This window comes from Lissotriton vulgaris, chromosome 10 (genome assembly GCF_964263255.1).
Source record: "Lissotriton vulgaris chromosome 10, aLisVul1.2, whole genome shotgun sequence".
NCBI classification, from domain to species: domain Eukaryota; kingdom Metazoa; phylum Chordata; class Amphibia; order Caudata; family Salamandridae; genus Lissotriton; species Lissotriton vulgaris.
Window position 1 is genome coordinate 671,078,553 of NC_141698.1, and position 26,745 is coordinate 671,105,297.

Genomic DNA, 26,745 nt, shown 5'->3' on the forward strand with positions numbered 1-26,745 from the left:
GCCCTCTCCCAACTCAGCCAGTGGAGGCGGGGTCTTGTTACGGTCCAGTGAATCACTTAGTCAGTCAATATCATTCAGATTTGATAAAAGGTTCAAATCTGTTAAAAGTTGGTACTTCATATTTATATGGACCTTGTACATGGGGTAAATCCCTATGCCCAACCTTTCCGGTTGCTTGAAAGGAGCAGTTCCGATAAAAAAACCTAAAGGCAGAATACTAATATCATCCCTGCGCAAATGCCTGGCCCCAGCCCTATCTAAAATAGTGCTAATTAGCAATGGGGACCCAAAGTTCATTTATATATAAAAACAAAGTATTTGCGGGGGAGACCCCCCACACCTCCGAACTTACCTTAAATGTGTGGTAAAGGCATATGTTGTAAAAGCATATGCATTCTAAAACCATGCATGGTAAAGGTACAACATGGAAAAAACCTTGTTGTAAAGGCTGTTTCTGCCTTTTGCAAGTGAACTTCTGTCATCTATGGGAAACCAACAACCCAGATTTGACAGTGAGGAGCAGTGGCATATATAATAACTGTAATAACTCAACCCACCTTTTTGGGAAGAAGTTTATATACTAGTTAATATATTAAAGTACCCTGAATATAGATGGCAACCTTATTGTGCTGATTTCTTTTTCAAAATAAAAAACACTACTATTCATTCTTCTTTACTCCCTCTTGCGTTAGCCACCATGTCAGCCAGTCTTCCTAGGTCTCAAAGTAGTTTTTCTGTTTTGTATAAAGTCATATGATCAACATCTATTAAATCTGTTATTTCACTCAGCAAACTGGTTACCAACCTTTTCGTAAATATGTTTGCATCTACATTAATTATGAATAGTGGGTGGTTGCATTGGTAGCCCGTTGAGTCTTTATTAGGTTTCCTCAAATGCTGTGTTTATTTTTTGCTTTTTGAGCCCCATTGTTGCATTCCTTTACTTGTGCGTATATTAGCACTTACATACATTTTATAACACATGATTTGATTTTTCATTTATAGATAATCACAATATAATGATTTTATGATAGGTTGATAGTCAGGCGCGGCCAGGACAGGTAAGAGCCGGGTGGCAGTTGAGTTGACAGATGACGGTATTGGTAAAATTACATATAAAACCACCTTGCACATTGCCGACTCGGCGATGTAGCGACCGCAAGGTAAGTGGTTTTATTTATTTTACCACCCTGCCTCACCGCTCTTACCTGTGCTGGCCACGCCTGTTGATAGTTTATCAATGGTACATATTTTACACATTCATGCAGTATGCTATTTGGGCAGAAACATGATATACTTAGTCAAAAGTGCGAGGGATTTCACTCCTTTTTTCATACTTTACAGCACACATTACAAGGATCCTTTTTCTCCTACTAATGTTGGGTAATAGCATACATGATTACTGCAAGACCCCACAGAGAGAGTGACGCTTCAGGCACTCCAAAGGCCTCAAATTCATAAACAGTCTTTGTTAATGTCAGTGACTGGTGCTGACTAGGACTAGTCATCGTCTCATAAGAACAGAGATATACATTAGACAAATTGTCTTTGCCTCTTTGAGGTACACTTCAGACTGAGACTGTGTTGAGTTATGTGCAGATATGAATGGTGAGGGCTATTTAGGAAGCTCCTCTTAAGACAAGGTGTTGATTCTAATCTGTACACTACATAGAGCTACAAGGAAAGGATTCCATTGTTCATCATTTTTATAACTGATATTATGCATATGAATATGCTCTGCAGTGAAACTAGGCTTTGATTTATTAATCGTTTAATATAGTGTGTGTTTATCCTTCAAGAAAATGTGATCCAGTAATCCACATATAAATAAAATGTATTCCCAACTCTTGTGCTTTTCTGAGGGCCAAGGAAAGTCTTACATATTTACAGGGAATTTGTAAAAATGTATTAGCTTTGGCATTATTACTATCCAATCTTTGTTTATCTAGTGCAGTAAACTACTTAGTTCATTGAGAACTTCCATGCCCTTCAGAAATCCATCAGCTAAGAGACACCTTTAGCTTGGTAACATTTAATTTGTAGCCAACTTTCAGTAGTGGCCTTTAAAGTAACTAGTCTCATTTTTGTACATAATAACTCTACCCTGCCTCAGAGCATTTATAGGGTTTCCCTTTTCCATCAGTAGCTCCAACATGCCACTACCATCTAAAATTTCATTGTTGCAAATTGGGCTACTGGTTGAGGGCGGATGAAACCCAACTTGAGCAGCAAATACAATTCTTGCCAGGGTGAATTTGAGTGAAAATAGTGCCAAAAAGCACAAAGTGCTGCTTGTGGCTATCTGGTCATGTGAGACTGAGTGAAAGTCACAAGTTCAGGCGTACTGCAATGGGGCACTGGCTGGATACAGGAACTTGGTCGGTCCAGCTGAAAGAGTTACCGTCAAAGTCCAGCATGAAGGGTTCAGCTCATGGTGGAAAGGGCCTCGTAGAAGCACGGAGAGTGTTGCAATGGCCGTCGAATGTAGTGCAAAGAGCAGGCTGACTGTCATGAATGGTCATCGCTGTAGTGCAAAGATCCCGTAAGGCATCATGGATGGTCGTTGCTGGTGCTTTGCATTGGCAGTCACCACGAGATATCGATTCTGTAGTGCAAAGCACAGATTTTGCACCGCTGGGCATTTTTTTTACACACTGGGGGGCGAAGAGTCAGGTTTGCCAGTACATCCTGTTGGCAGCTGGAACAGGAAGCAACATCTTGGAGCGAACTAACACGTTCATGTGCGCAAAGAGCCGAAGACTTCAGGATTTCTAATTTCTTCGCAGAAGAGCTCAACTTAGGCCACACCATGGTTTGAGGACCTGAGGGGCACCTCCTGGGTGCCAGGAACTCACTCCAGCAGAGGTCAGCATGGCTTAGTCTGGTCCATTTGCAGGTCCATTTGCAGGTCCTAGCAGCAGGTCAGCTGGACAGTTGCAGGGAGACCTTTGAAGCTGTTATGTCCCTTTAGTTCAAACAGGAGGTCAGTCTCCTGACTCTTGGAGTCACCTCAACCTAGAGGGTGCAGGTCCAAACTTCCTTCTCTGCAAGCAGGGCAGCAGAGCATCAGAGTAGCAGGTCCGCAAGGTTTTAGCCCTTCTGGCGCCAAAGCAGCAGAACAGTCCTTCTTCTTTAGTATCTGTAGGTCCAGGAGTGTACTGAAGAGTTGGATCTGATGGTCTAATTTTTACACCTGGTGCCAACTTTTCAGTATGCGAAGTTTCTAGAGAATTACATTTGAAGTTCTGAAAGTTTCCTTCCGTCCCAGTCCTGGCTCCAATCTGGCTACATGAACAGTGTAGTGGTGACTAGTCGTGTGTGGGAAGGCAGGGCATAGCCTATTCAGTTGCAAGTGGGGCTGTGCTCATCTTCGCCCCCCCCATTCGGTCAGTTGATAGCCCATCCAGGCACACCTATTCCCTCTATTGTGTGGCTACCACCCATCCTGCTTGTTGATGGCCCACCCAGGCACACTGAATTTCTCTACTGTGAGGCTGGCTGGGAGTCATAAACAAAGTCTAATTGCCAGCTACACACAGTCATGTGATCCAGAAACAGGCTGCATGCACCAAATAGTTAGGACAGGAAAAGGCTAACCTTCTAAATGTAAAAAGTACAATTGATAGACAGAATGCTGAACAATGTCAAACAATCACCCCAGTACAGAGATCTGGTCCTAAATCCATTGTTGTTTTGCTACCCATGCCATTCTAGGTTAAGCCCAGCCATATGCGAATCCGTCTTCACCCTGTTCCCCATGAGAACAGTCCAGTCCGAACTGCCAGGTCATGTCCTCCCTCGACCAAAAACAAGCATCTGGGGACCAGTTTTGGGGTTTCACCCCTCATCAGCCAGGCTAACCTGAATGCGGTGGCATGGAGAGCACAGGACCCACTTCTCGGCACAGCCGTCCCACTCGGGTTGACAAATGCAAGAAGAACAATTGATGGACAGATGCTGAACAATGTCAAACATTCACCCCAGTACAGGATCTGGGTCTAAATCCATTGTTGTTTTGCTACCCATTCCATTCTAGTTTAAGCCCAGCCACATGCAAATCAGTCTTTACCCTAGGAACCGTCCAGCCCAAACTGCCAGGCCAGGTCCTCCCTGAACAGGAAACAAGCATCTTGGGACCGGTTTCAGGGTTTCAGCCTTCATCAGCCAATCTAGCTTCACTCCAGTGGCATGGAGAGCACGGGACCCAAGTCTGTGCATACCTGTCCCACTCAGGGTGACAAATGCAAAAAGATAATTTGATGGAAAAAATGCAGAACAATGTCAAACATTCACCCTAGTACAGAGATCAGGTCCTCCTAAATCCCCAGTTTTTTTGCTCCCCATGCCATTCCAGTTTAAGCACAGCCATATGTAAATCAGACTTAACTCTGTTCCCGATGAGAACAGTACATCCCGAACTGCCTGTCCAGGTCCTCCCGGGACAAGCATTTCCAAAAGTGTGATTTTTTAAATACACTGCACACTTCCCTCTGGGCTGTGTTGGGCCTCCCCTACCGTAGGGGTGACATATAAAAAGGGAGTTTTATGCCTGGTAGAGGTTTATCTTGCCAGGTCGAAATAGCAGTTTAAAACAGCACACACAGGCTTCAAAGCCAGGCCTGAGACTTCTTTAAAAGGTTACTTAAGTGAGTGACACAATGAGTGCTGTAGGCCTACTAAAAACATTTAATTTACAGGCCCTATGTACATGTAGTACCATTTTAATAGGGATTACAAGTAAATTCAAGGTGCTAATTGGGTATAAGCTATTTTTACCTGTTAAATGGAGAAAGCACATCCACCTTATTACTGGTTAGCAGTCATAAAGTGCACAGAGCCCTAAAAGCCACAAAAAAGGTTCAGAAAACAGGAGGGTGAAGGCAAAAGGTTTGGGAATGACCCAGCAGAAAGAGCCAAGTCCATCACTCATCTATTTAATCTATGCTCTACAACTGTGGTTGAATACAAATAATGTAATGCTCTGAGAAAAACAAATACATAACTACCTGGGTATATATAATTGCATCATAATCATCCGGTAATTATGCCATGACTATGCCTGGCATCTTTCTCTTTAGCAGTCAGGCTCTTGTAATGGATCTTTCTAACATCACCAGGGTACATTCGTTCTTCGAATGTCCATCTACTAGTATTTTTTATTCTCCAGGATAGTTATCTTGCTTTAATTTTTTCACCTTAGTTTCCTTATGGGCCTCCTGCATTATATACTCATACTATAAATTAACCTATGTAGGCCCTTTATTACAAATGTTATTGCATCCCTTTCAGTCACACACGAGGACTCTACCTGTTATTTCCTTTGAAATATGAATCTAACCCTTCTTTATTTAGTCCAAACAGCACATATCCTATAGTGGTTCTGGTCCAATCAGGTATTTCTAAATTTGACCCTCTATTATATGTTTTATTTGGAGGCAAAAGGTCAGACACCCTCTATGACAGTACTTGAAATTCTCAAATCTGCTGCATCAGTGCCCCATGTGATCATGTGACTAGTATACAATATCTAAGCCTAAAAATATATATTCAAGGACTTTTACATGCTTCTCCTTTATGTGTTGCTGGAGGATACCTCCATAGATTGTAGCTCAATACATAGTTATAAACTTCAACCCACATAACAAAACTCCCAAAGGTGAGCGGGCAAATTCTCCTGCTCACTGTGGTCAAAACACTTCTTGTTCTCAAGACGTGAAGCATATATACTCATTGTACACATAGCAACAAATATCACACCCATCTCATTTACTTGCCTCCAGTACATATCTGCCCCAAGGATCTGGATCTGAAAACATCCTTGTCGCTCTTGTGGTGCACAATCCATTTAGTCAGTCCATATAGTCAGTCCCCTTGCATATGTAGTGCATGGTGCACCAAAGAGATTCCCCTCCCTGATGTAACTAATTTACAGTATTTGTCATAGTTATTTAATTGCATTTAGTCTATATAGGTATTTCATTAAACTTCTATGTTATTAAATTGTGTCCATTGTGTACTATATCCATTGGTTTTAGTATTCAGATTACCTATGCAATCTATAAAATATATACTTGCTTTATACCAGACTATTTCTGCTTCAAATGTGTCCATAAATTATAACTTCAAACATCAACCCACTTCTCCTCCATCCAGGGCATTCAATATAATCCTCATCATAATATACAGGGATACCCTTTTCCATAGGAAATTCATGTGTATTTTTATTCCCATTTCTTTGTCACCATTAACAAAACTTCAACATAACAGTTCAAGTCCTGTACAAGTAGGACCCTAAACATTGAGGATAGATCCCAAATGTGTCTCACAGCAAACTGTAGCCACCATTCAGCACAGGCCATTGCCTTCCACCACCAAACTGAAAACAGGGAGAAGGCCTATACATTATTGCTTTCCAAAGGCCCTCTAGAAAAGGCACAACAACGCATCAAGTCAATGACCCATCAATCACGCATTTCAATGTTGCATCAGTAAGTATGATTCAGAAAAGGGGGTGGTAATGAACAGAGTGTCTGAATTAAGCAGACCACTCTTACCCAGTCCAAAGATCAGGGCTTGATCCATCACCGTTATTTATCTCACTGCACCATCCCAGCTCAGAACCTGGCTATATGCAAATCAGTCTGTCCCTGGCCCAGTGCATCATGGGAACAGGGCAGACTAAACTACCAAGCCAATTCTTCACCAGAAAGGAGACAAGCTACCAGGGACCGGTTTCTGGCATTTCAGCCTTCTTCGGCCCGGCTTGCTTGAATCCTGATGGTGCAGTGAGAAAGGGACTCATGTCTGAGTATACCCTGCCACACCTATAGTGGCCAAAAACGATTCAGAAAAGGGGGTGGTAATGAACAGAGTGTCTGAATTAAGCAGACCACTCTTACCCAGTCCAAAGATCAGGGCTTGATCCATCACCGTTATTTATCTCACTGCACCATCCCAGCTCAGAACCTGGCTATATGCAAATCAGTCTGTCCCTGGCCCAGTGCATCATGGGAACAGGGCAGACTAAACTACCAAGCCAATTCTTCACCAGAAAGGAGACAAGCTACCGGGGACCGGTTTCTGGCATTTCAGCCTTCTTCGGCCCGGCTTGCTTGAATCCTGATGGTGCAGTGAGAAAGGGACTCATGTCTGAGTATACCCTGCCACACCTATAGTGGCCAAAAACGTTTCAGAAAAGGGGGTGGTAATGAACAGAGTGTCTAAATTAAGCAGACCACTCTTACCCAGTCCAAAGATCAGGGCTTGATCCATCACCGTTATTTATCTCACTGCACCATCCCAGCTCAGAACCTGGCTATATGCAAATCAGTCTGTCCCTGGCCCAGTGCATCATGGGAACAGGGCAGACTAAACTACCAAGCCAATTCTTCACCAGAAAGGAGACAAGCTACCGGGGACCGGTTTCTGGCATTTCAGCCTTCTTCGGCCCGGCTTGCTTGAATCCTGATGGTGCAGTGAGAAAGGGACTCATGTCTGAGTATACCCTGCCACACCTATAGTGGCCAAAAACGATTCAGAAAAGGGGGTGGTAATGAACAGAGTGTCTGAATTAAGCAGACCACTCTTACCCAGTCCAAAGATCAGGGCTTGATCCATCACCGTTATTTATCTCACTGCACCATCCCAGCTCAGAACCTGGCTATATGCAAATCAGTCTGTCCCTGGCCCAGTGCATCATGGGAACAGGGCAGACTAACCTACCAAGCCAATTCTTCACCAGAAATGAGACAAGCTACCAGGGACCGGTTTCTGGCATTTCAGCCTTCTTCGGCCCGGCTTGCTTGAATCCTGATGGTGCAGTGAGAAAGGGACTCATGTCTGAGTATACCCTGCCACACCAATAGTGGCCAAAAACGATTCAGAAAAGGGGGTGGTAATGAACAGAGTGTCTGAATTAAGCAGACCACTCTTACCCAGTCCAAAGATCAGGGCTTGATCCATCACCGTTATTTATCTCACTGCACCATCCCAGCTCAGAACCTGGCTATATGCAAATCAGTCTGTCCCTGGCCCAGTGCATCATGGGAACAGGGCAGACTAAACTACCAAGCCAATTCTTCACCAGAAAGGAGACAAGCTACCGGGGACCGGTTTCTGGCATTTCAGCCTTCTTCGGCCCGGCTTGCTTGAATCCTGATGGTGCAGTGAGAAAGGGACTCATGTCTGAGTATACCCTGCCACACCTATAGTGGCCAAAAACGATTCAGAAAAGGGGGTGGTAATGAACAGAGTGTCTGAATTAAGCAGACCACTCTTACCCAGTCCAAAGATCAGGGCTTGATCCATCACCGTTATTTATCTCACTGCACCATCCCAGCTCAGAACCTGGCTATATGCAAATCAGTCTGTCCCTGGCCCAGTGCATCATGGGAACAGGGCAGACTAAACTACCAAGCCAATTCTTCACCAGAAAGGAGACAAGCTACCGGGGACCGGTTTCTGGCATTTCAGCCTTCTTCGGCCCGGCTTGCTTGAATCCTGATGGTGCAGTGAGAAAGGGACTCATGTCTGAGTATACCCTGCCACACCTATAGTGGCCAAAAACGATTCAGAAAAGGGGGTGGTAATGAACAGAGTGTCTGAATTAAGCAGACCACTCTTACCCAGTCCAAAGATCAGGGCTTGATCCATCACCGTTATTTATCTCACTGCACCATCCCAGCTCAGAACCTGTATATTTGCAAATCAGTCTGTCCCTGGCCCAGTGCATCATGGGAACAGGGCAGACTAAACTACCAAGCCAATTCTTCACCAGAAAGGAGACAAGCTACCGGGGACCGGTTTCTGGCATTTCAGCCTTCTTCGGCCCGGCTTGCTTGAATCCTGATGGTGCAGTGAGAAAGGGACTCATGTCTGAGTATACCCTGCCACACCTATAGTGGCCAAAAACGATTCAGAAAAGGGGGTGGTAATGAACAGAGTGTCTGAATTAGGCAGACCACTCTTACCCAGTCCAAAGATCAGGGCTTGATCCATCACCGTTATTTATCTCACTGCACCATCCCAGCTCAGAACCTGGCTATATGCAAATCAGTCTGTCCCTGGCCCAGTGCATCATGGGAACAGGGCAGACTAAACTACCAAGCCAATTCTTCACCAGAAAGGAGACAAGCTACCGGGGACCGGTTTCTGGCATTTCAGCCTTCTTCGGCCCGGCTTGCTTGAATACTGATGGTGCAGTGAGAAAGGGACTCATGTCTGAGTATACCCTGCCACACCTATAGTGGCCAAAAACGATTCAGAAAAGGGGGTGGTAATGAACAGAGTGTCTGAATTAGGCAGACCACTCTTACCCAGTCCAAAGATCAGGGCTTGATCCATCACCGTTATTTATCTCACTGCACCATCCCAGCTCAGAACCTGGCTATATGCAAATCAGTCTGTCCCTGGCCCAGTGCATCATGGGAACAGGGCAGACTAAACTACCAAGCCAATTCTTCACCAGAAAGGAGACAAGCTATCGGGGACCGGTTTCTGGCATTTCAGCCTTCTTCGGCCCGGCTTGCTTGAATCCTGATGGTGCAGTGAGAAAGGGACTCATGTCTGAGTATACCCTGCCACACCTATAGTGGCCAAAAACGATTCAGAAAAGGGGGTGGTAATGAACAGAGTGTCTGAATTAAGCAGACCACTCTTACCCAGTCCAAAGATCAGGGCTTGATCCATCACCGTTATTTATCTCACTGCACCATCCCAGCTCAGAACCTGGCTATATGCAAATCAGTCTGTCCCTGGCCCAGTGCATCATGGGAACAGGGCAGACTAAACTACCAAGCCAATTCTTCACCAGAAAGGAGACAAGCTACCGGGGACTGGTTTCTGGCATTTCAGCCTTCTTCGGCCCGGCTTGCTTGAATCCTGATGGTGCAGTGAGAAAGGGACTCATGTCTGAGTATACCCTGCCACACCTATAGTGGCCAAAAACGATTCAGAAAAGGGGGTGGTAATGAACAGAGTGTCTGAATTAAGCAGACCACTCTTACCCAGTCCAAAGATCAGGGCTTGATCCATCACCGTTATTTATCTCACTGCACCATCCCAGCTCAGAACCTGGCTATATGCAAATCAGTCTGTCCCTGGCCCAGTGCATCATGGGAACAGGGCAGACTAAACTACCAAGCCAATTCTTCACCAGAAAGGAGACAAGCTACCGGGGACCGGTTTCTGGCATTTCAGCCTTCTTCGGCCCGGCTTGCTTGAATCCTGATGGTGCAGTGAGAAAGGGACTCATGTCTGCATCAGTAAGTATGTTACAACACTTTTAAAATAATTTTGAATACTTGATGGAAATATATAAAGTTAAACTACACATTTGATTCCCATCTTTAAATGAAAAATAAATAAATTCCCACTGAAATAATGTTTTTATTTGCATGAATAAATATTAAATGTGATCTATAGAATTGTTTTAGTTATTTTCAATAACATTTACTGTTACATTAGTTTATTCACTATATTCATTCAAACAACATCAGTCTTTTGAGATATGCGAACCCTTAGCTATCATGTTGTATCTATTCTAAATCTTTTCTTCAACTGCACTACTGTTTGTTATAGCTCCCTGCTTGTTGTCGCTGGTGTGCCATCATTGTAGGTGAGTGTTATGCCAGTTGAAGCATACCTGGGGTAATCATTTTCTTCTGAGTGATTTTGTTGTCTTCTTGATTCTTATAGACTTTGTTATCCCCACCTCATGCATTATGTTTACTCCACCCCATCTCCTGACTTCAGCCATTCCTCTGTCCAGTCCCACAAAAATTCCAGTTCTGTATAGCAGGTGGACCATCTAGACCTTTACTAAATAAATTTGCATAGAAAATGCCAGTATTTTCAAGCACCCTCTGAACCTTGCTTCAGAAGCCTACTGAAAACATGGCTTTTCACGCAATAATTCTCTTCTCTCTTGCATTATGACTCTCACTGCCCATGCCAGCGCCGGGACACTTCCTACGGAGGTAGCTGTTGCGCTCTATAAAACTCAGTATTATTATTATTATTATTATTATTTATTTTCCTTGGATCTCCTGGAGCATCCTTTTCACTCTATAAAAACTGTTTCTCTATTTGTGTACTTATTGTGTGAAGTCTGTACTCAGGAACAATTGTTTTCTCAAACTTAATAGGCAACAATCCTTATACACAATGCAATATAACTTCTTTGTCTAACTCTGGGCCTAATTACGACTTTTGGCAGAATGGTGGTGGCGGTGCCAACCTCCAAGCCACCACTCCACCGAAAGTTGCTGCCACCATCTCACCAGATTACGGCCAATTTTGTGGTCTGGCGGGTGGGGGGCCTGGTGGTCCCGCTGAGGTGAGTCTTTTAAAGTAGGTGGTGCATTTGAAAGAGACACAGCAATGGGAACGTCACATGGTGTTCCTGCACGACATAGACCCGAAAGTCCATCCCGTGCAGGAACCTGGATGCATGTACATAAGGGGGCACATGTAGTGCGCCCCTGCATGACCCCCAGGCTGAGGGTGTTCAGGGGGCCTTTGTTTTAACACTGCCAGCATTTTCATTGAGGAATGACCTCCATGAACCTCCTGGCGTTCCTGAAACGTGTATTATGCATGGCTGTGCCACAGCGGCACAAACTGCATATTGAATAGCCCCTGAACACTGCACCGCCACCAGGGAAAGGCGCTTCACTGGCACAGCTGGCTGTCCAATTACAGTCTGACATCCAAAGTCATAATAGGGCAGTCAGACTGCCGGTACAGCAGTGGCTGGACTGCCACTCCCACACCAACATGGGTCTGGCGGTCCTTGAACCGTTATTCTCATAATTAGGCCCTATGTTGGAAGCAACCATAGCTTTTTAGTGAATTGACCTAAATGTAAATCACATCAAAACATTTGTGAATCAAGCCTTTTGTTTTTGTCTCAGCTCAAATATAGCACATCAAATGTTGACAAAGAAATCTCAAAGTCACTGCTAACAAAAAGGTATGTAGCATTAAAGTCAAGAAAACCAGTGTTCTTAAAACTACATAAAGCTCTTTCATGATCAGAGAAACATCAACAATTTGGCTCTAATCCACAAACCATTTATATTTGTACTGTTATTTACTCTTGTAATACTTCTGGTTAAATTCTGAAAACCCCAGTAAGCAGTACTATAAGAGTAAGGCACAGCAAAATCCTTCAGAATGTGTCCCTTTCTGTTTAGGCCAATTAACTAATAAGGTAAGTTTGCTACCAATAAACCAGTAAAAAGAAAAGGCAAAGGTAATAACACAGAAATTAAAAGTCCACACAAAACTGCATCAAACAGCATCTTTATCGGTAAATCAGATATAATGTTCAACATTTCATTAAAAATTACTTTGTTCAGGTGGCCAAAGAGAAACGTGCTACTTCGATTTTTTCAATCAGCCTGCACACTCAACAGCTTAAATGCAGTGAATAATATTACTACCAGCAGTTAATACATTTAAATATTGGGCATTGCGACTTGAAAATATCATCTGGTATTCTATTGTAAATGTTTTTAGGCAAGAATGTTTCACCCATAATCACTCAATGGTTAAAAGTATGACCACAAACTGTTGTGTAAGCAATAATCCTTCGTCCTGTTAGACTTCAGATATGAAAAAATACTACTCGTCAATATATTTTAAAAAAAGGCCAAAAACATAAAACATACATTGTAAGGTGGGACACAGTGAAATTTCTGAGTAGGTAGAGCCATGTACATTTGTAATTTTTCTTACCCATTGTCTTCTAGATAAACTCTTGTCACAATCCATACGCATGTGAATATAGTTGGGATTCCTGGAAAACAGAAACTGCCATATGAGGTTGGTAATATTAATTTCTATAACAAAACAGAAAGCACTACGTACTTGGAATCATGAGGAAAATTAACTGCAGTAGATCGTTGCAATCTGATTCATAGTCAATTTAGTGCATCTTAATGAAACCTGAGAGGTCCAGTGCACAAAGAATTTGCATGAGTACTCATAACTTACTTTTGTTGTACTCCTGGCTTAATGCTTGATTTCGTTTTTGAGCCAGGAGTACGACAAGAGTAACTAACAAGCGGGCATATTACCAACAACTAGCGATAATTTTTGTCTCTAACTTGTTTAGAGACAAAAATTATCGCCGCACATCGGCGATTTTTATCGCAGATAAACCTTGCTATTAACAAGGTTTATCGCAAATGCGATAAAAAACGGCCGAAATGCATGAATATCGCTGAAAAGTCAGCGATATTCATGCATTATCGAGCAAATGCTCTTAGCCATGTTATCCACCTCTCATTGGATAACATGGCTAAGAACTGCTCAGGGCAGGTGTTAGCTTTTGGAGATATTCCCGCTTAGCGCGAACATCTCCAAAAGTTGGTAATAGGAGATAGCGATGTTAGCGGCTGTTTTCAGTCTCTAACATCTTGGCACGCCCACTTTGCATCTCATTAGTGATAAATATCACTGACATGCAAAGTGGGGCCAAGATGGTCGCTATCTCCTACTAGCTGTCGCTAACTGGTGTTAGCGACAGCTTGGTAATAGGGAGATAATTTTATCTCCGCTTTCTTGGCTTTTAAAGCCAAAAAAGCGGAGATAAACCCCCTTGATAATATGCCCCAAGATCTTTCTGAATTAGGCCCTTCATGTGCAAAACATTCATCTGCAAGTGTCAATACTCCAAACTCGAATCACTGAATCCAGATCGATGGGCAGGCACATTCCTAAATGAGACAATCCCTTTGGTACTAAAGATTGTCCAAAGAACTATGTTAGATGCAGTGGAGGAAAGGAGGCTCTAAGAGAGGAGTTGAAAAATATAATAAACACCCATAAACATATTTTAGGATCTGTTACCTCACCCACAAAGCTTTAGTTGGGAAATGACCAAGATACCTACACCAGAAGTTTCAACGCTATCTCCCTGGGAGGGAATTTGTGGATAAAGAGATACTCCCCATTCTCCACATTGGTTGATTAAGGTGTGGAGGCAGATCTTTTTCTTACCTGGCCTCCACCTACTGGAATCATTTGCTTTTTCACATTCTCGGGTGCACTGATTACACCACATTCAAGAAATTATTAAAGATGCACCTATTTTAATCTTGCTCTGTGGTCCGGTAGTTGTGTCTATCCTTAGCGCTAAGATACCCAGCTGGGGTAATTCGTGTGCAATATTAAATTAAGATAACATAACATAATAACATGTGAATATATTGTTATTTACAAATATTTCATAGGCTTTTTTCATACTGGAAACACTTGTTACTGAACTTCTTGGGAAGTGAATGAAATGCTGCCCTATTAGCTGGAAGTGTGAGGAATTAGTTTATCCATAGAAATGCAATATTTCAGTGGAGAAAAACATACAATAAATATGTGAAAAACTAATTTCCTGCTGTCTAATTTCAGGGGATTGTTCGCTGTGAAGCTGACAGCAGTACTAAGCCTTAGTGGGCAGGAGCACACATAGATATCTACAGCTTGGCTAGATTTGCATTCATACTCTAGAGGATTTATCATGATGTGCCAAATATTAAAAATAGTGCTAAAAATGCATTTCTATTCCCAAAACACTCCATCCACAGTTAGATGTGCATTGTCCTTAACCAATTCCCTGTATGAACCCCTCTAGCATTTTACAAATCTTATCCTCGGTCTACATTTCACATTCCCCATGTTACAGGAAGAACATTCAGCTCTGCTGTTGATACCACAGACCCCCTTTCTCATAACTTAAAAATGGTATCCAAGCCATTAAGAACACATTTTAAATATTTAAATATTACTTAAACAGAACTACATCTTTATGTTTCCCAGATCTCTCTACTTTTCTATCTGATCTTATTCTCAACCAATATTGTGACTTTTTCAGATACTTTCCTTTGAGTGACCAAATGTCTTGTATCATCTTCTTGGACCACACTTTTACATTTTACATCTCACCACTCGTTTGAGATTTCAAATGCAAGAATCTTCTGTCTTCGTAGCATTTCTGAATACCTTACCACCCTATGGGTTTACTAAACTTTGACAGTTTATCATGACTTCTGCAGTTTTGACTCTCAGAAAGTCCCCACAACCACCTTGAATTGTCCTACACCTTGCTTGTGATGAACATGTTCTTCTTTTGCCTTCCGCTTTACCTCTTCTCCCATTTTCTGCTCTCCTATTTTACTCACCTTTCACACATTCTTACCAATATTTGTCCATGCAGGACATAACACAGTGTTAGCCTTTCTTCCTCTAAATAACTTGAAAGGAGCATAACCTGTGGTGCTATGAGGTGTGACCCTGTAAACTTCAATCCATCTCAACTTCAATTCTAAAGATTTCACTCTATACTTAGCCAACTAAATGGTTTAAGAGTTGTATTCAACCTTTCCACCATTCCATTGGCGACAGTATATAAGGAGCATCTATTGTGATAAATACCTCTTTCACTAAAAACTGTGTCATTTACTTAGAGGTATATTGTACTCCATTGTCAGTGAGAAATACCTTAGGAAGGCCTTTCTTGCTAAAGGTTTCCAAAAGAATGTTTTATGATGCTTCCCCTATTTATCTCATCCACTATTTTATTTTCAGGACATCTTGAAAACATATCTACCAACACTACAATATAAGTCCCATAAACTTCATTGCTCATCCCATGCCATCGGAGGCAATCACCTTATATTCACGGGTTCTGTCTTGTAGATCTTGCCACTTTGAGAATAGTCCATGTATTCCCTCACAACTTTCTCCACATGTTTGTCTATTCCCGAACACCCGTAATTCATTCAAAACCCTTTCTTTGTCCTACTTATCACCCTGGTGTCCTTTGTTTATTTTAAATAACATTTTAAGATTTTCAAATAACACAATACAAAGAACATTAGTTGCCACAACATAGTACTTCAGAAACAGAACTGGTATATCTACTGTGGTAGTACTGGACATCAGAAACAGATAATGATCTTTGCATAGTAGTACAGCGAAATACAGGTTGAAAATGGGCACATCTTTCAAACATGTACAGCCCAAATGCATACATATTAAAACATGCCACTTCTCCTTATCAGCTAGCAACTAACAAGCAACAACGACCAATACACCCTCCTTTAGTTAACCCTAACCAATCTGTCTGGTTTTATGTTCCCATCCCCACCCCAAGGTCCTTCACTAAAATGAATTACTTCCACCTTCTGAATCCTCCAGCAAAATCTGGGAACGGTCAGATGTATCTGAGCCAATGCCCAAGCTCGTAGGTTATCTACTAAATGTTCCCATGCTCTAGCCTGATCAATATTTCCATGCCCTCTCTTCAATACAAGAAATAAAATAGCACTCTCAAGTCCTGCCCATTTAACCAGCTCATCTCGCCATTTAACCACATGAATGCTAAAGGTAATCCTCCAGGATGCTGACTTTTCTTGATTCCCATTGTTCATGACGAGCTCAGCTCGTCATGAGTGTATGGAGGTGTACATCATGACGAGCTGAGCTCGTCATGAGCGTCCAAGGAGTTAAGCACTCAAGTTCCCCCATCAGATTTCTAATGCATTGTCAATTCTCTTTTTGCAAAGTATCAATGCCAAATCAATAAATCTAGTAGTGGTTTTCACTTTTTAGGAAGTGGGTCACCCCCATGGCGCCAGGCCAGGGTTGTACAAGGGATCACCTGTTGCGTGATATCATTGACACAGTCTACCACCGCCTACAAATTCGTCTCCCATTTAACTTTCAGATCTGTAAGGGAAGTTAAAATGTTTGCACTAGTGGCTTGACACAATGATGTGACTGCTTTTACACGACCCATCATTGTACAGTGTAGATGGTAGACTTTTTGTGTTGCAGGTTCCAACTCTCCATTTCCCCAGGAATTCCTAATCATGATCCTAATCATGACTACTAATGCCGGTGCAACAAGAATTGGCAGCCAGGAATATTGAAATCTTCTACCAAGTCTGCAAATAAGCATAATTCTGCATCTTGATATAGATCGCCAATGTTGTATAACCCATAAACAGTTCACCTAGCAATCCCCCCAAATCCCCCTGATGGGTCACCATCTTCAACCACCTTAGTGGCAGATCTGGCAAGTAGGGTGTAGGGACACAAGTTTGCTGCAAACAACGTTGCCAGCACTGTTGTATCACCAGTAAATCCCGGGAGGGCGCATGCAGTCACCTCTGAGGAACCGAGAGGACCTGCAATTAGTCTCACAAATGAGGAGGTGCACTGATAACACCCTCATCAGGATGCAACCTACAGTAAATCCACTGGTTGAACCACTGCAGCTGTGCCGTCAAGTAATATGACTCAAAGTCTTGTACAGCCAACCCACGCTCTACTTCATGTCGCTACAATTTAGATAGCAACACCCTACATCTTCCAGCCCCCAAATCAGTTCCAAAAGCAGTGATTCTAGCTCTTGGAACAGCTGGTGAAGCACCAATAGTGGCAAAGGAGAGAAAAACGAAGCAGTCTCGAAGCACCACCATCTTAGCAAATAATATTCCACGAGCCACAGATAATAGTATTGCCGGCCAAATGTTTATACTACTTCTAAGCTCTCCAACTGCTGCCCCAACATTGCCATCCAATAAATCTTGGTGGTTATGATACAAGTTAGCTACTATATATTTCACGCATGTAGGGTTCCAGGTAAGTCTGAGTTGATTCTGAGGAGGGCCAGTATCCCCACAAAACTGAAATCGATGGGATTTCTGTCAATTAATGTGTAGGCCTGAAACTGCACCAAAGCAATCCAGCATATTTATTGTGCCAGGCAAGCCTATTCCAAAATCTTTGAGGAACAAAGCAAATCATCAGTATATGATGCTGCAAAAATGGATTACCCACAAACCTCTAACCCATGGTTAAATCTCCCTGCACAAACACTGTTAGCCATTGACACCATTGCAATGGCAAGGGGGAGAGTGGACACCACTGCCCAGTACCTCGTCCCACTTCATATGAATCAGATATAGTTCTGCCAATGCGAACCCACACGGTTGAACCCATATAGAAGAGTCTGACCCAGTGTATAAACCCTGGTCCCAAACCCCATACAAGCTCAAAAAAGGAAGTCCCAATTCAGGCCTTCTCTATATGTATTCCCATCACAGCTGCTGCCCATTTGAATACAAAATATTCATTCTTAAGTGAAAGGAGTCTACGGATATTAAGTGCAGTACTGCACACAGGAATAAATCCTGTTTGATCTATGTGAATTAAAGTAGGCATGTGGGGTAAAAGGCAGGTTACCAGAATTCTACTAAGAATTTTGTAATCCACATTAGGCATGGACATAGGCTGATAAGCCCTGACATCCGTGGGAGGGTGACCTAGTTTCAGTAATGAGATAACCAAATATACAGATCAAGGGAAACACTCAGTCGGCTTTGCAAGTATGGTATCCTGAGCCAGGGCTGTCACCTGACCACCCTCGCAAATAACCAGATACAACCTGACCAACCCCTCCAGTCGCTTACTATTCTCTATTTAAACACCCGTTCCCTTGTCAAGCACCAGATGGACATTTTTCTGATGCTAGACACAGAGAAACCAGACATTCTTTTACTTGCAGAAACATGGCTAACTCCTACCTCTGCACCCGACATAATAGCGGCTCTGCCACCTAACTCCTATATCATTCAGGCAGACCGTGTCACGGGGAAAGGGGGAGGAGAAGTTGCGGCAATTATCCACTCTAGCCTGGATGTCACCACCCTCACCTGTCTGACGTTAGTCAACACAGACAACCTAGTGTTAAAAATTGCTACTCCCCATATGACAATAGCATGTTTCCTCTTGTATAGACCCCCTACCGCGATGCCATCGTTCCCTATGGCCCTAAGCGACCAAGTTGATAATCTGGCACTTGATCACGCCAGGATCTTCCTAGTAGGTGATCTTAACTACCGGTACAAAGATCCCTCGGAGGGCCCTCAATCTCCAACTTAAATTTTAATCAACTAGTGCTCTCCCCTACCCATTGCAAAGGTCACATCCTAGACCATGTGTGGTCCAACACCACGTGTGTAACAACCCAGATAACCTTGCCATGCCTCTGGTCAGACCACCTAATTCTTAAATTTAAAGTATGTATCACCCTGACTAGGACCACTGTGGCAATCGCCGGGGGGCTAGCTAGAAATTGGAATGCAATAGACAAAACTGCTTTTTTGCAGTTCCTAGCTAATGCCATCCCCCCCCTGGACAACGATATAAACTCTTCAGTATCCACTCTCACAGGCTGGCTACACGCGGCTAGCAATCTTCATGCCCCGTACAAAAGAATTAGATTGACACGGCGTACGGACGCCAATAGATGGTTTTCCTCTGACTTAAGAAATAGGAAACTGGCCCTACGGCATCTAGAACGCCTTTGGCGCCGCGAATACGACCCTGAGCTAAAAATTTAATATGTCAGGACTAGAAAGGAATACATGAATGCCATCTCCGCAGCAAAGGCGCATTACTTTTCTTCCCGAATCCTAGATTCCTCAAACAAATCTAAGGATATTTTCTCTATTTTTAATGAATTGACGAACTTGGAGAATGTCCGCCCCAAGGTAATTCCTACCCAGTGCCTGTGTGATTCACTCAACACCTACTTCAGTGACAAAATTGCAGACATTAAAACCAGCATTCCTCAACCTGTGAGCCCAATCACAACTGGTATGGCAATTAAGACCAGTACTGCCACCCTTACAAATTTTCAGCCCATAACTCAGGTCCAGCTCTTGGAACTTACGACAAGAGTCAAATCCGGTTCCCCATTGGATATTTCCCCCACCCCCGCATCCTAAAAGAGTGTTTTTCCACCTACCCGGCCCCTGCCCTTGCACTTTTAAATGACTCGCTCACCTCGGGCATAGTACCATCTGCCTTTAAAGAAGCCACGGTCATACCTCTTTTGAAAAAACCTGGGGCTGACCCAGCCTGTAAGGCGAACTACCGGCCCATCTCCTTATTGCCTTACTTGGCAAAAGTCCTGGAGGCACACGTGGCGAAATGCCTATCTAATTTTCTGGAGGAGTCCTCTTGTTTTGACCCCCACCAGGCTAGATTCCGGCCAGCACATTCAACAGAGGCAGTGGTCACCACAGTTTTGGACACACTGCGAGACTGTGCCGATAGTCGCTCCCCCCAGGCCCTGGTGCTCCTAGACCTGTCGGCCACGTTCGACACAGTCGATCACAACATTATGATCGACCGTGTCGGACAGGCCGGCATACGGGACACGGCGGCTTGCTGGCTGAGGTCCTTCTTGGAGAACCGCTGTCAAGCAGTCCGCCTGGGAGACCTAACCGGCGTTAAACAGCCCATCACATATGGAGTGCCACAGGGCTCCTCCCTGTCTCCTCACCTTTTTAATATATATATACTCCCTCTCATTCAAACCCTCAGAGACAAACAGGTGAGAGTCTTCAATTATGCTGACGGCTTACAGCTACTCTTTACCATCGATAACTCTGAAAACTCCATTTTCCATTTCCAGTCAACCATGAGGTTTATTAAATCCTGGATGGACGAAAACCAGCTGAAATTAAATCCAGGTAAAACCGAATTGGTATTGATTGGGAACAGCGCTAAGTACTGGGGCCCCCACTACTGGCCATCAGATCTGGGTCAAGCTCCGTCACCCTCACCATCGGCCAAAACGCTTGGAGTCATCGTGGATAGCGATCTCTCATTAAAAGCACAAGTGGGCCAGGTGGTTTCCAAATGCTTTTTCAGCTAAAAAAAATTCAGAAGGTCCAACGATTATTAACGTCGGAAGCAATCACCCAGGTTGTGATTGCCACTGTTCTGTCCCATCTGGATTACGCGAATGCCATATACTTGGGTCTTCCCAACTATCTACTCAAGCGTCTCCAGATGGTTCAGAACTATGCCGCAAGACTGATTCTAAAGCAACCAAGGTGGCATGCAGCTACTCCCCTTCTCATTAAACTGCACTGGCTTCTGGTCATGCAACGCTGTGCTTTTAAAGCAGGTTGCATGATCTTTAAGTCCCTGCATGGCAAAAGCCCTAAATTCATCAACCAATTAATCACCAGATACGTTCCTTCTCGCAACCTTCGCTCACTCCATTAAGGCCTCCTTCAGACCCCCCCTTTCAAACTCAAACGTGCTGGTGGCCGCAGGTTTGCAATGCTTGCCCCTAGCCTGTGGAACACTTTCCCCTTGGAGATCCGGTATTGCCATGATCTCCTAACTTTCCGGAAAGTGTTGAAGACCTGGCTATTCAGACAAGCATTTTAATTAACTTTCCACCACTCACCCTGGCCTATGCTACTGTCGATCACAGCGCCAAGAAACTAATCAGTGATAGTGCGCTCAATAAATAATTTGATAACATAACATAACATACAGATGTGCATACAGCAACATGGCTAGATTGAGGAGCTGCAGAGTAGACCTCTACTAATTTCATAGCCAAAGTGTTGCCAAATGTGACAAAGAACTCCAGAGGTAGGATGTCAACTCTAGGAACTTCACTGTGCACTATACTTTTGATAGCAGCTCTTATTTCCTCTATTGTAATATCTCCTCCTAATTCATCTGCATCTTTCTGGGGAAGCACCCGTAGGTGACCCACTGTCTTGAAGTGTTCAATGGCCTGAGTTGGTATCTTTTGTGATGGGGCATAGAGGGATACATACCAAAATCTAGTATTATTGGTAGATTAGTATTATTAGCAAATTGGATATATAAAGTTTCATCAGAGTCTGATTTGAGATCTAAAATCATGGAACCCCTATTTTTCGAGTTAATAAGCAACACTAATAAGGTCCTGCTTAACCATGAGTTAGAAACTCCCTGTAATCAAAATGGCTAAGCCTTTCAATTTGGGCTGCCAGTAATTTCTTTGCCTCAAACAACCGATGCTAAAGGGTTGGATTTCCCAGCCTCTGCTGTTCTCGGTCCGGCAATGACTTTTTCTGGGTTTCAACCCCTACTACTAGTGTACGTCGCAGCCCAACCACTTCCGCAATACAGCGACCTTTGAACACAGTTTTATATGCATCCCACTCAATCAAAGGAGATGTAGCAGACCCAGCATTATCTGCAAAATAATCACTTATTGCCTCACCAACGTTGTTTTGGAAGACCGGATCAACCAATGCCTCTACCCGTAATCACCAGTCAGGGATACGTGCACACTCACGCTCTCAATTCAAAGTCAGTAACACTGGGTTATGATCTGAAATTGAGTGCCACAAATATTCTACACCATGTAACATTCAATGCACAGGCTTAGTACACAAACAGGTATGAAATCAAACATGAAGCTTGTGCATACCAGAATAGAATAAGTAGTCTCGGGCCCTCAGTGTGAAGTCGCTCCAAGAGCCTACCAGCCCCCATTGTCGCTGCCAGCCAGAGAAGGTGCATACCAATCGGGCAACTGTGGATTCTCCCAAAGATGGATGGGAACGATCAAGAGCGTGGCCAGCAACAAAATTAAAGTCATCACCCAATAATATGGTCTGAGTCAGGTAAGGCGCCCTAGAAAGCTCTGCAAACCCAATCCCCGGTCAGTATTGGCAGTGTAGATTCCAACTATAGTGACGACGCACCCAGTCAACTTCCCTGTAATAACCACAGATCTACCCTCCAGGTCTACAATCTCAGAGGTTTGTGAAAGGGAATCCCTGTTTGTTCCCATAACAAAGCTCCTCTGGCAAAGGCTGAGTAAGTCGTGGCACACACCTGACCCCGCCATCTTTTATGGAGAGCCAAGCCCTCAGACCTAGTAAGATGGGTTTCCTTCCTGCAATAGTGCTATGTCTGCTCCTGCCTCTTAAGGTGGCAGTACAGTTTGTACCTCTTAGACATATTATTAAGACCCTGGACGTTCTAAGAGATGAAGTTATACTTAACGGGGGACGCAACATGAAGGTATCAAGGGGAGGCATCATTTCAGCTTGCATGACAGGAGGCTTTCTTTCTGTCAATAGTATCCAAGAGCAGCTGGCAGGGGTAGCCTTATTAAAAAAAAACAATTACAACAAACAACTCCCCAACCCCAGGACTAGAAGTAAATGACTCCCCATCCAAACCAGTCGGAAACCGTCAAACTTATGTGCATGCCTTACAAGCACAACAACAACTTGGGAGGGGGCACCTGCTGAGGCACTACCTAGCGCCACAGCACATCATCTCTGCAGAATACATACAGTATATTCACCCCAAAACTGGGCCACGCTTATAGTCACCTAATGTGTGTTAACCCTGCAAAACAAATTGGCCAGCACTGCATTTTTCTTTGCCAATACTCCACCTATTCCTATGTATAGACAAACCAAAGCAAATCTTTCAGATTATCATTCCTTGGTGTCATTCATGTGCCATTTTCAGTAACTTCTCTCTATCATAATTAGGTCAAATTAGTCTGTGTGCCTTTTAGATCAACTCTTGACACTCTGATAATTCATCTCTGATATTCCAATACACTGAAATGTCTTTGTTCTTGCATATCTTTTTTGACCTCCATCCTTTTCTTAACAAATCAATTTGAATAGAAGCATCCTTTGCTAACTCTTTTTTCCATTCAGAAAGGTCCACGTCTCCATCACTAATGAAACATACTTTTTCCATTTTCTTAATCATCCTCTTCATCCACTACAACATCCTCATCTTTTAATCTTGAATAACAATCAGCTAGTACATTAGTTTTCCCTGGTTCATACAAAATCTCCAATTCAGAATTTTACTGTTCTAATAACAATTTGCTTGTTCTGCTCGATACACTATCAATTCCTTTTTTTGAAAAAACTTCTTTGAGTGGCTTGTGATCTGTGTTTATTCCCCCAGACAAAACCTTTACATTTTTGAAGTCTCAGAACACAGCAACACCTCCCTTTCCATAAGAAAATACCCCTTTTCCGCCTCCTTCAAAGCATGATGCACAAACTTTACAGTATTCTCAACATAGCCATGCCTTCGCATCAGCACTGCCGCTAAACCTTTTGTACTGGCATCAGTTCAAAGGATACTATTGTAATGAAGATAAAAACAATGTACACTTTCAGTGCCTTCCAATTCAGCAGTTATTTTTCCACATGCCTTATACTATGTATGTTCTACTTTTGTTTAGTAAATTCCTCATTCCTGTCAGTGTCTGGGAATAGGTTTACTGTAAAATTCAACTAATTAAAAAAATTATGATAGCTCCTCCTTATTCTCGGGGACAAGATTGCCTCTTAAGATCTGAAGGAGCTCCTAGTTCAGCTTCACTCTATCTTTAGAAAGTATGTCAGCTAAAGTTCTAGTTCCACTCACTGAAATTTGTATTTTCCCAATTTCAGTGTCAACCCCTTCTCCTTTAATAATTTACCACGTTTGTCCTAGTATCATGTTCTTCAATTGATGCACCAACTATAGACACATATAGATGTAGGTAATTCTATTTTACCACTTCTTAAATACCGAATTTTACCGATTCGGTATTTAAGAAGTGGTAAAATAGAGGGTATTACAGATTCTGTAAATACCGAATCGTTAAGATTCGGTATTTACCGATTCTGTAAATACCGATTCGGTAATGCCCATTGATTCCTATGGGCATTGAAGCCCATAGGAATCAATGGGCATTAAACTGAAGAAAATTGCTTCCACTGTGCTTTACAAAATGTCTCAACAGAAAACAATGTTAGGAGGCCAATGCGAATCCAACTTTGAATTCAAGCCTTTCTTTCTTGGATAAAAGCAGTGCAATTTTCGTTGCAATTGAAGAACAAACTGTCTTCATATTCAATTCTAAGTCTATGTTGATAAACCTGAATTATTTTTCTTTTCGTTTTCCGTAAATTAAGTGAATGTTACCACACGATGACGCAATCCCTTATGACTGCTGTGAGTGAAGTAAAAACCATCACACAATAAATACGGCAATAAAACAACCTGTTTCCGCGTGGACTTTCTCAATAAATCTTATAATGATCGCTGATCACAGGGTAAGGGTGAGGTTTGCCATCTTTTAAGTTTGTTTTCTTCGGCGTGCCCAGGTTTCCAACTATGTCAGCACTCTGGACAGTGTAAAACACGCACTGTTAACTGATGAAATGTGATGTGCTCTACAGAATGACAAAACGATAGATAAGCAGACGATGGCTCTTGCCTCCTGGAATGAAACACCGCATTCTTTTATCGAACGTTTGATAGCGCCTGTCTTCTCACAGACCGTGGTGCTTCTCGCATTCATTCTCCATTACATTTCGTGAAATAAGCATGTAATGCAGCAGCAGGCAAATATATCTGTAAATATTAAGTCCTCATTACCTGTTTCAATAGCGTTGAGGCGGTGTGAAATGCCTTTTATCCTCAGTCGCCAATATGATGTTGCATCACAGGGTGAAAATGTTGTTAAAGGAAAGTATCTTTATTCTAAAAATGCGCCATTCACCGTTAGGTGTGCATCTTTCTTAGACGCTGGCGAGCTCTAATCCCCTTAGCATTTTACACATCCTTTCCACATCCTCCTGCATTCCCCAGAACATGTAGAATGTTGCATCTCTTGCTGAAGATGCCACAGGGTGCCTGTGCCTCCCTCCCAAAAACGATTGTCTGCGGACATTGTAGATTCGATTTGGGTTTGAGATTAATAAAGCACTCTTATGCTCTGAGGCGTCTTGGCGCTGATCTGAATCAGGAGATTGTGCAAGCAGTGACAGCAGATGTCTGACCGTGGATATGTTATTTGCTGTAGAGCCAAGTTTTTAGTTTTTTCCTAAAGATGAGAAGAGTGGGGGCTATTTTTTACTCCAGAGGAAATTCATTTCAAAGGAGTGCAGTGGTTTTCACAAAGCCTCTACCACCCCAGGTGGTCAGTACGTATTGAGGTATAACAACTTTTTTCCCAAGGCTGGATCGGAGGGTTTTAATGGGAGTGTACCAGCTAAACTTGTGTTTCAAGTACTCAGGACCTGTTCCGGCCTCGGCCTATCGGCAATGCAAAGAGATTTAAAAACAGCTCGCTTTCTCACTAGGAGCCAATGGAGTTCCTTTAGTGCTGGGGCAGCAGATTTTGAAGCATGCTAGCTGCAGAATTTTGTACAGTTTGCAGTTTCTGCAAGAGATTAACTTGCAGATTAAGAAAAAGGCCATTGCAGTAGTCAATGCATGAGAGTACCAGTACAAGGACTACTGTTTTCAGAATGTCATTAGTATTCAGATGTCTAATTTTCTGCAGGATTTTTAAAATGAAAAAGTAGGAAGAGATTACTGCATTAACCTGGCTCTTATTAGTTAATCTGTTTTCCAGCAGGGCTCCTAAATTCCTGGCTTTATCCTTAGGGATGGGAAGAGACCCCATATCTTGAGGCCAGCATGATGGGGTCCAGAAGGATGTGGTATAGCTGAACAGCATCACCTCAGTTTTAGCCAAATTTAGCTTGAGGCAGTTCTTGCCCATCCAGTCGCTAACGGCTTACATACAGTTACAAAAAGATTCATCAATACCAAGTTTGGAATTGAAGAGGGATACAACTATCTGGTTGTTGTTGGCTTATGATACCAACGCGAACCCAAAGAATGTGATAAGTGCTGCCAACAGGGTGCCATAAACATTGAACAAAGATAGGCTCAAAGATGAACCCTGGGGGACACCACATGGTAAGACATAGGATTCAGAGGTGTGCCTGTCTAGACTTACAGATTTCACTCAATCAGTCAGGAAGGATTTAAGGCATGCAATCGCTTGATGTAAATCAATGGCGAGTAGATTCCTGACTTTTCAAACATATTCAT

General features: G+C 43.0%; 1 protein-coding gene across 1 annotated transcript in view; it reads right to left on the reverse strand.

Annotated features, from left to right (window-relative positions):
* The window catches only part of VIPR2 (vasoactive intestinal peptide receptor 2), a 1,121,328-nt gene that overhangs the window by 119,584 nt on the left and 974,999 nt on the right, over positions 1-26,745 (reverse strand). The window contains exon 8 of the mRNA XM_086941506.1: positions 12,739-12,799. Within this exon, the coding sequence (XP_086797632.1) occupies positions 12,739-12,799 (61 nt within the window). The remainder of the gene's footprint in view (positions 1-12,738; positions 12,800-26,745) is intronic.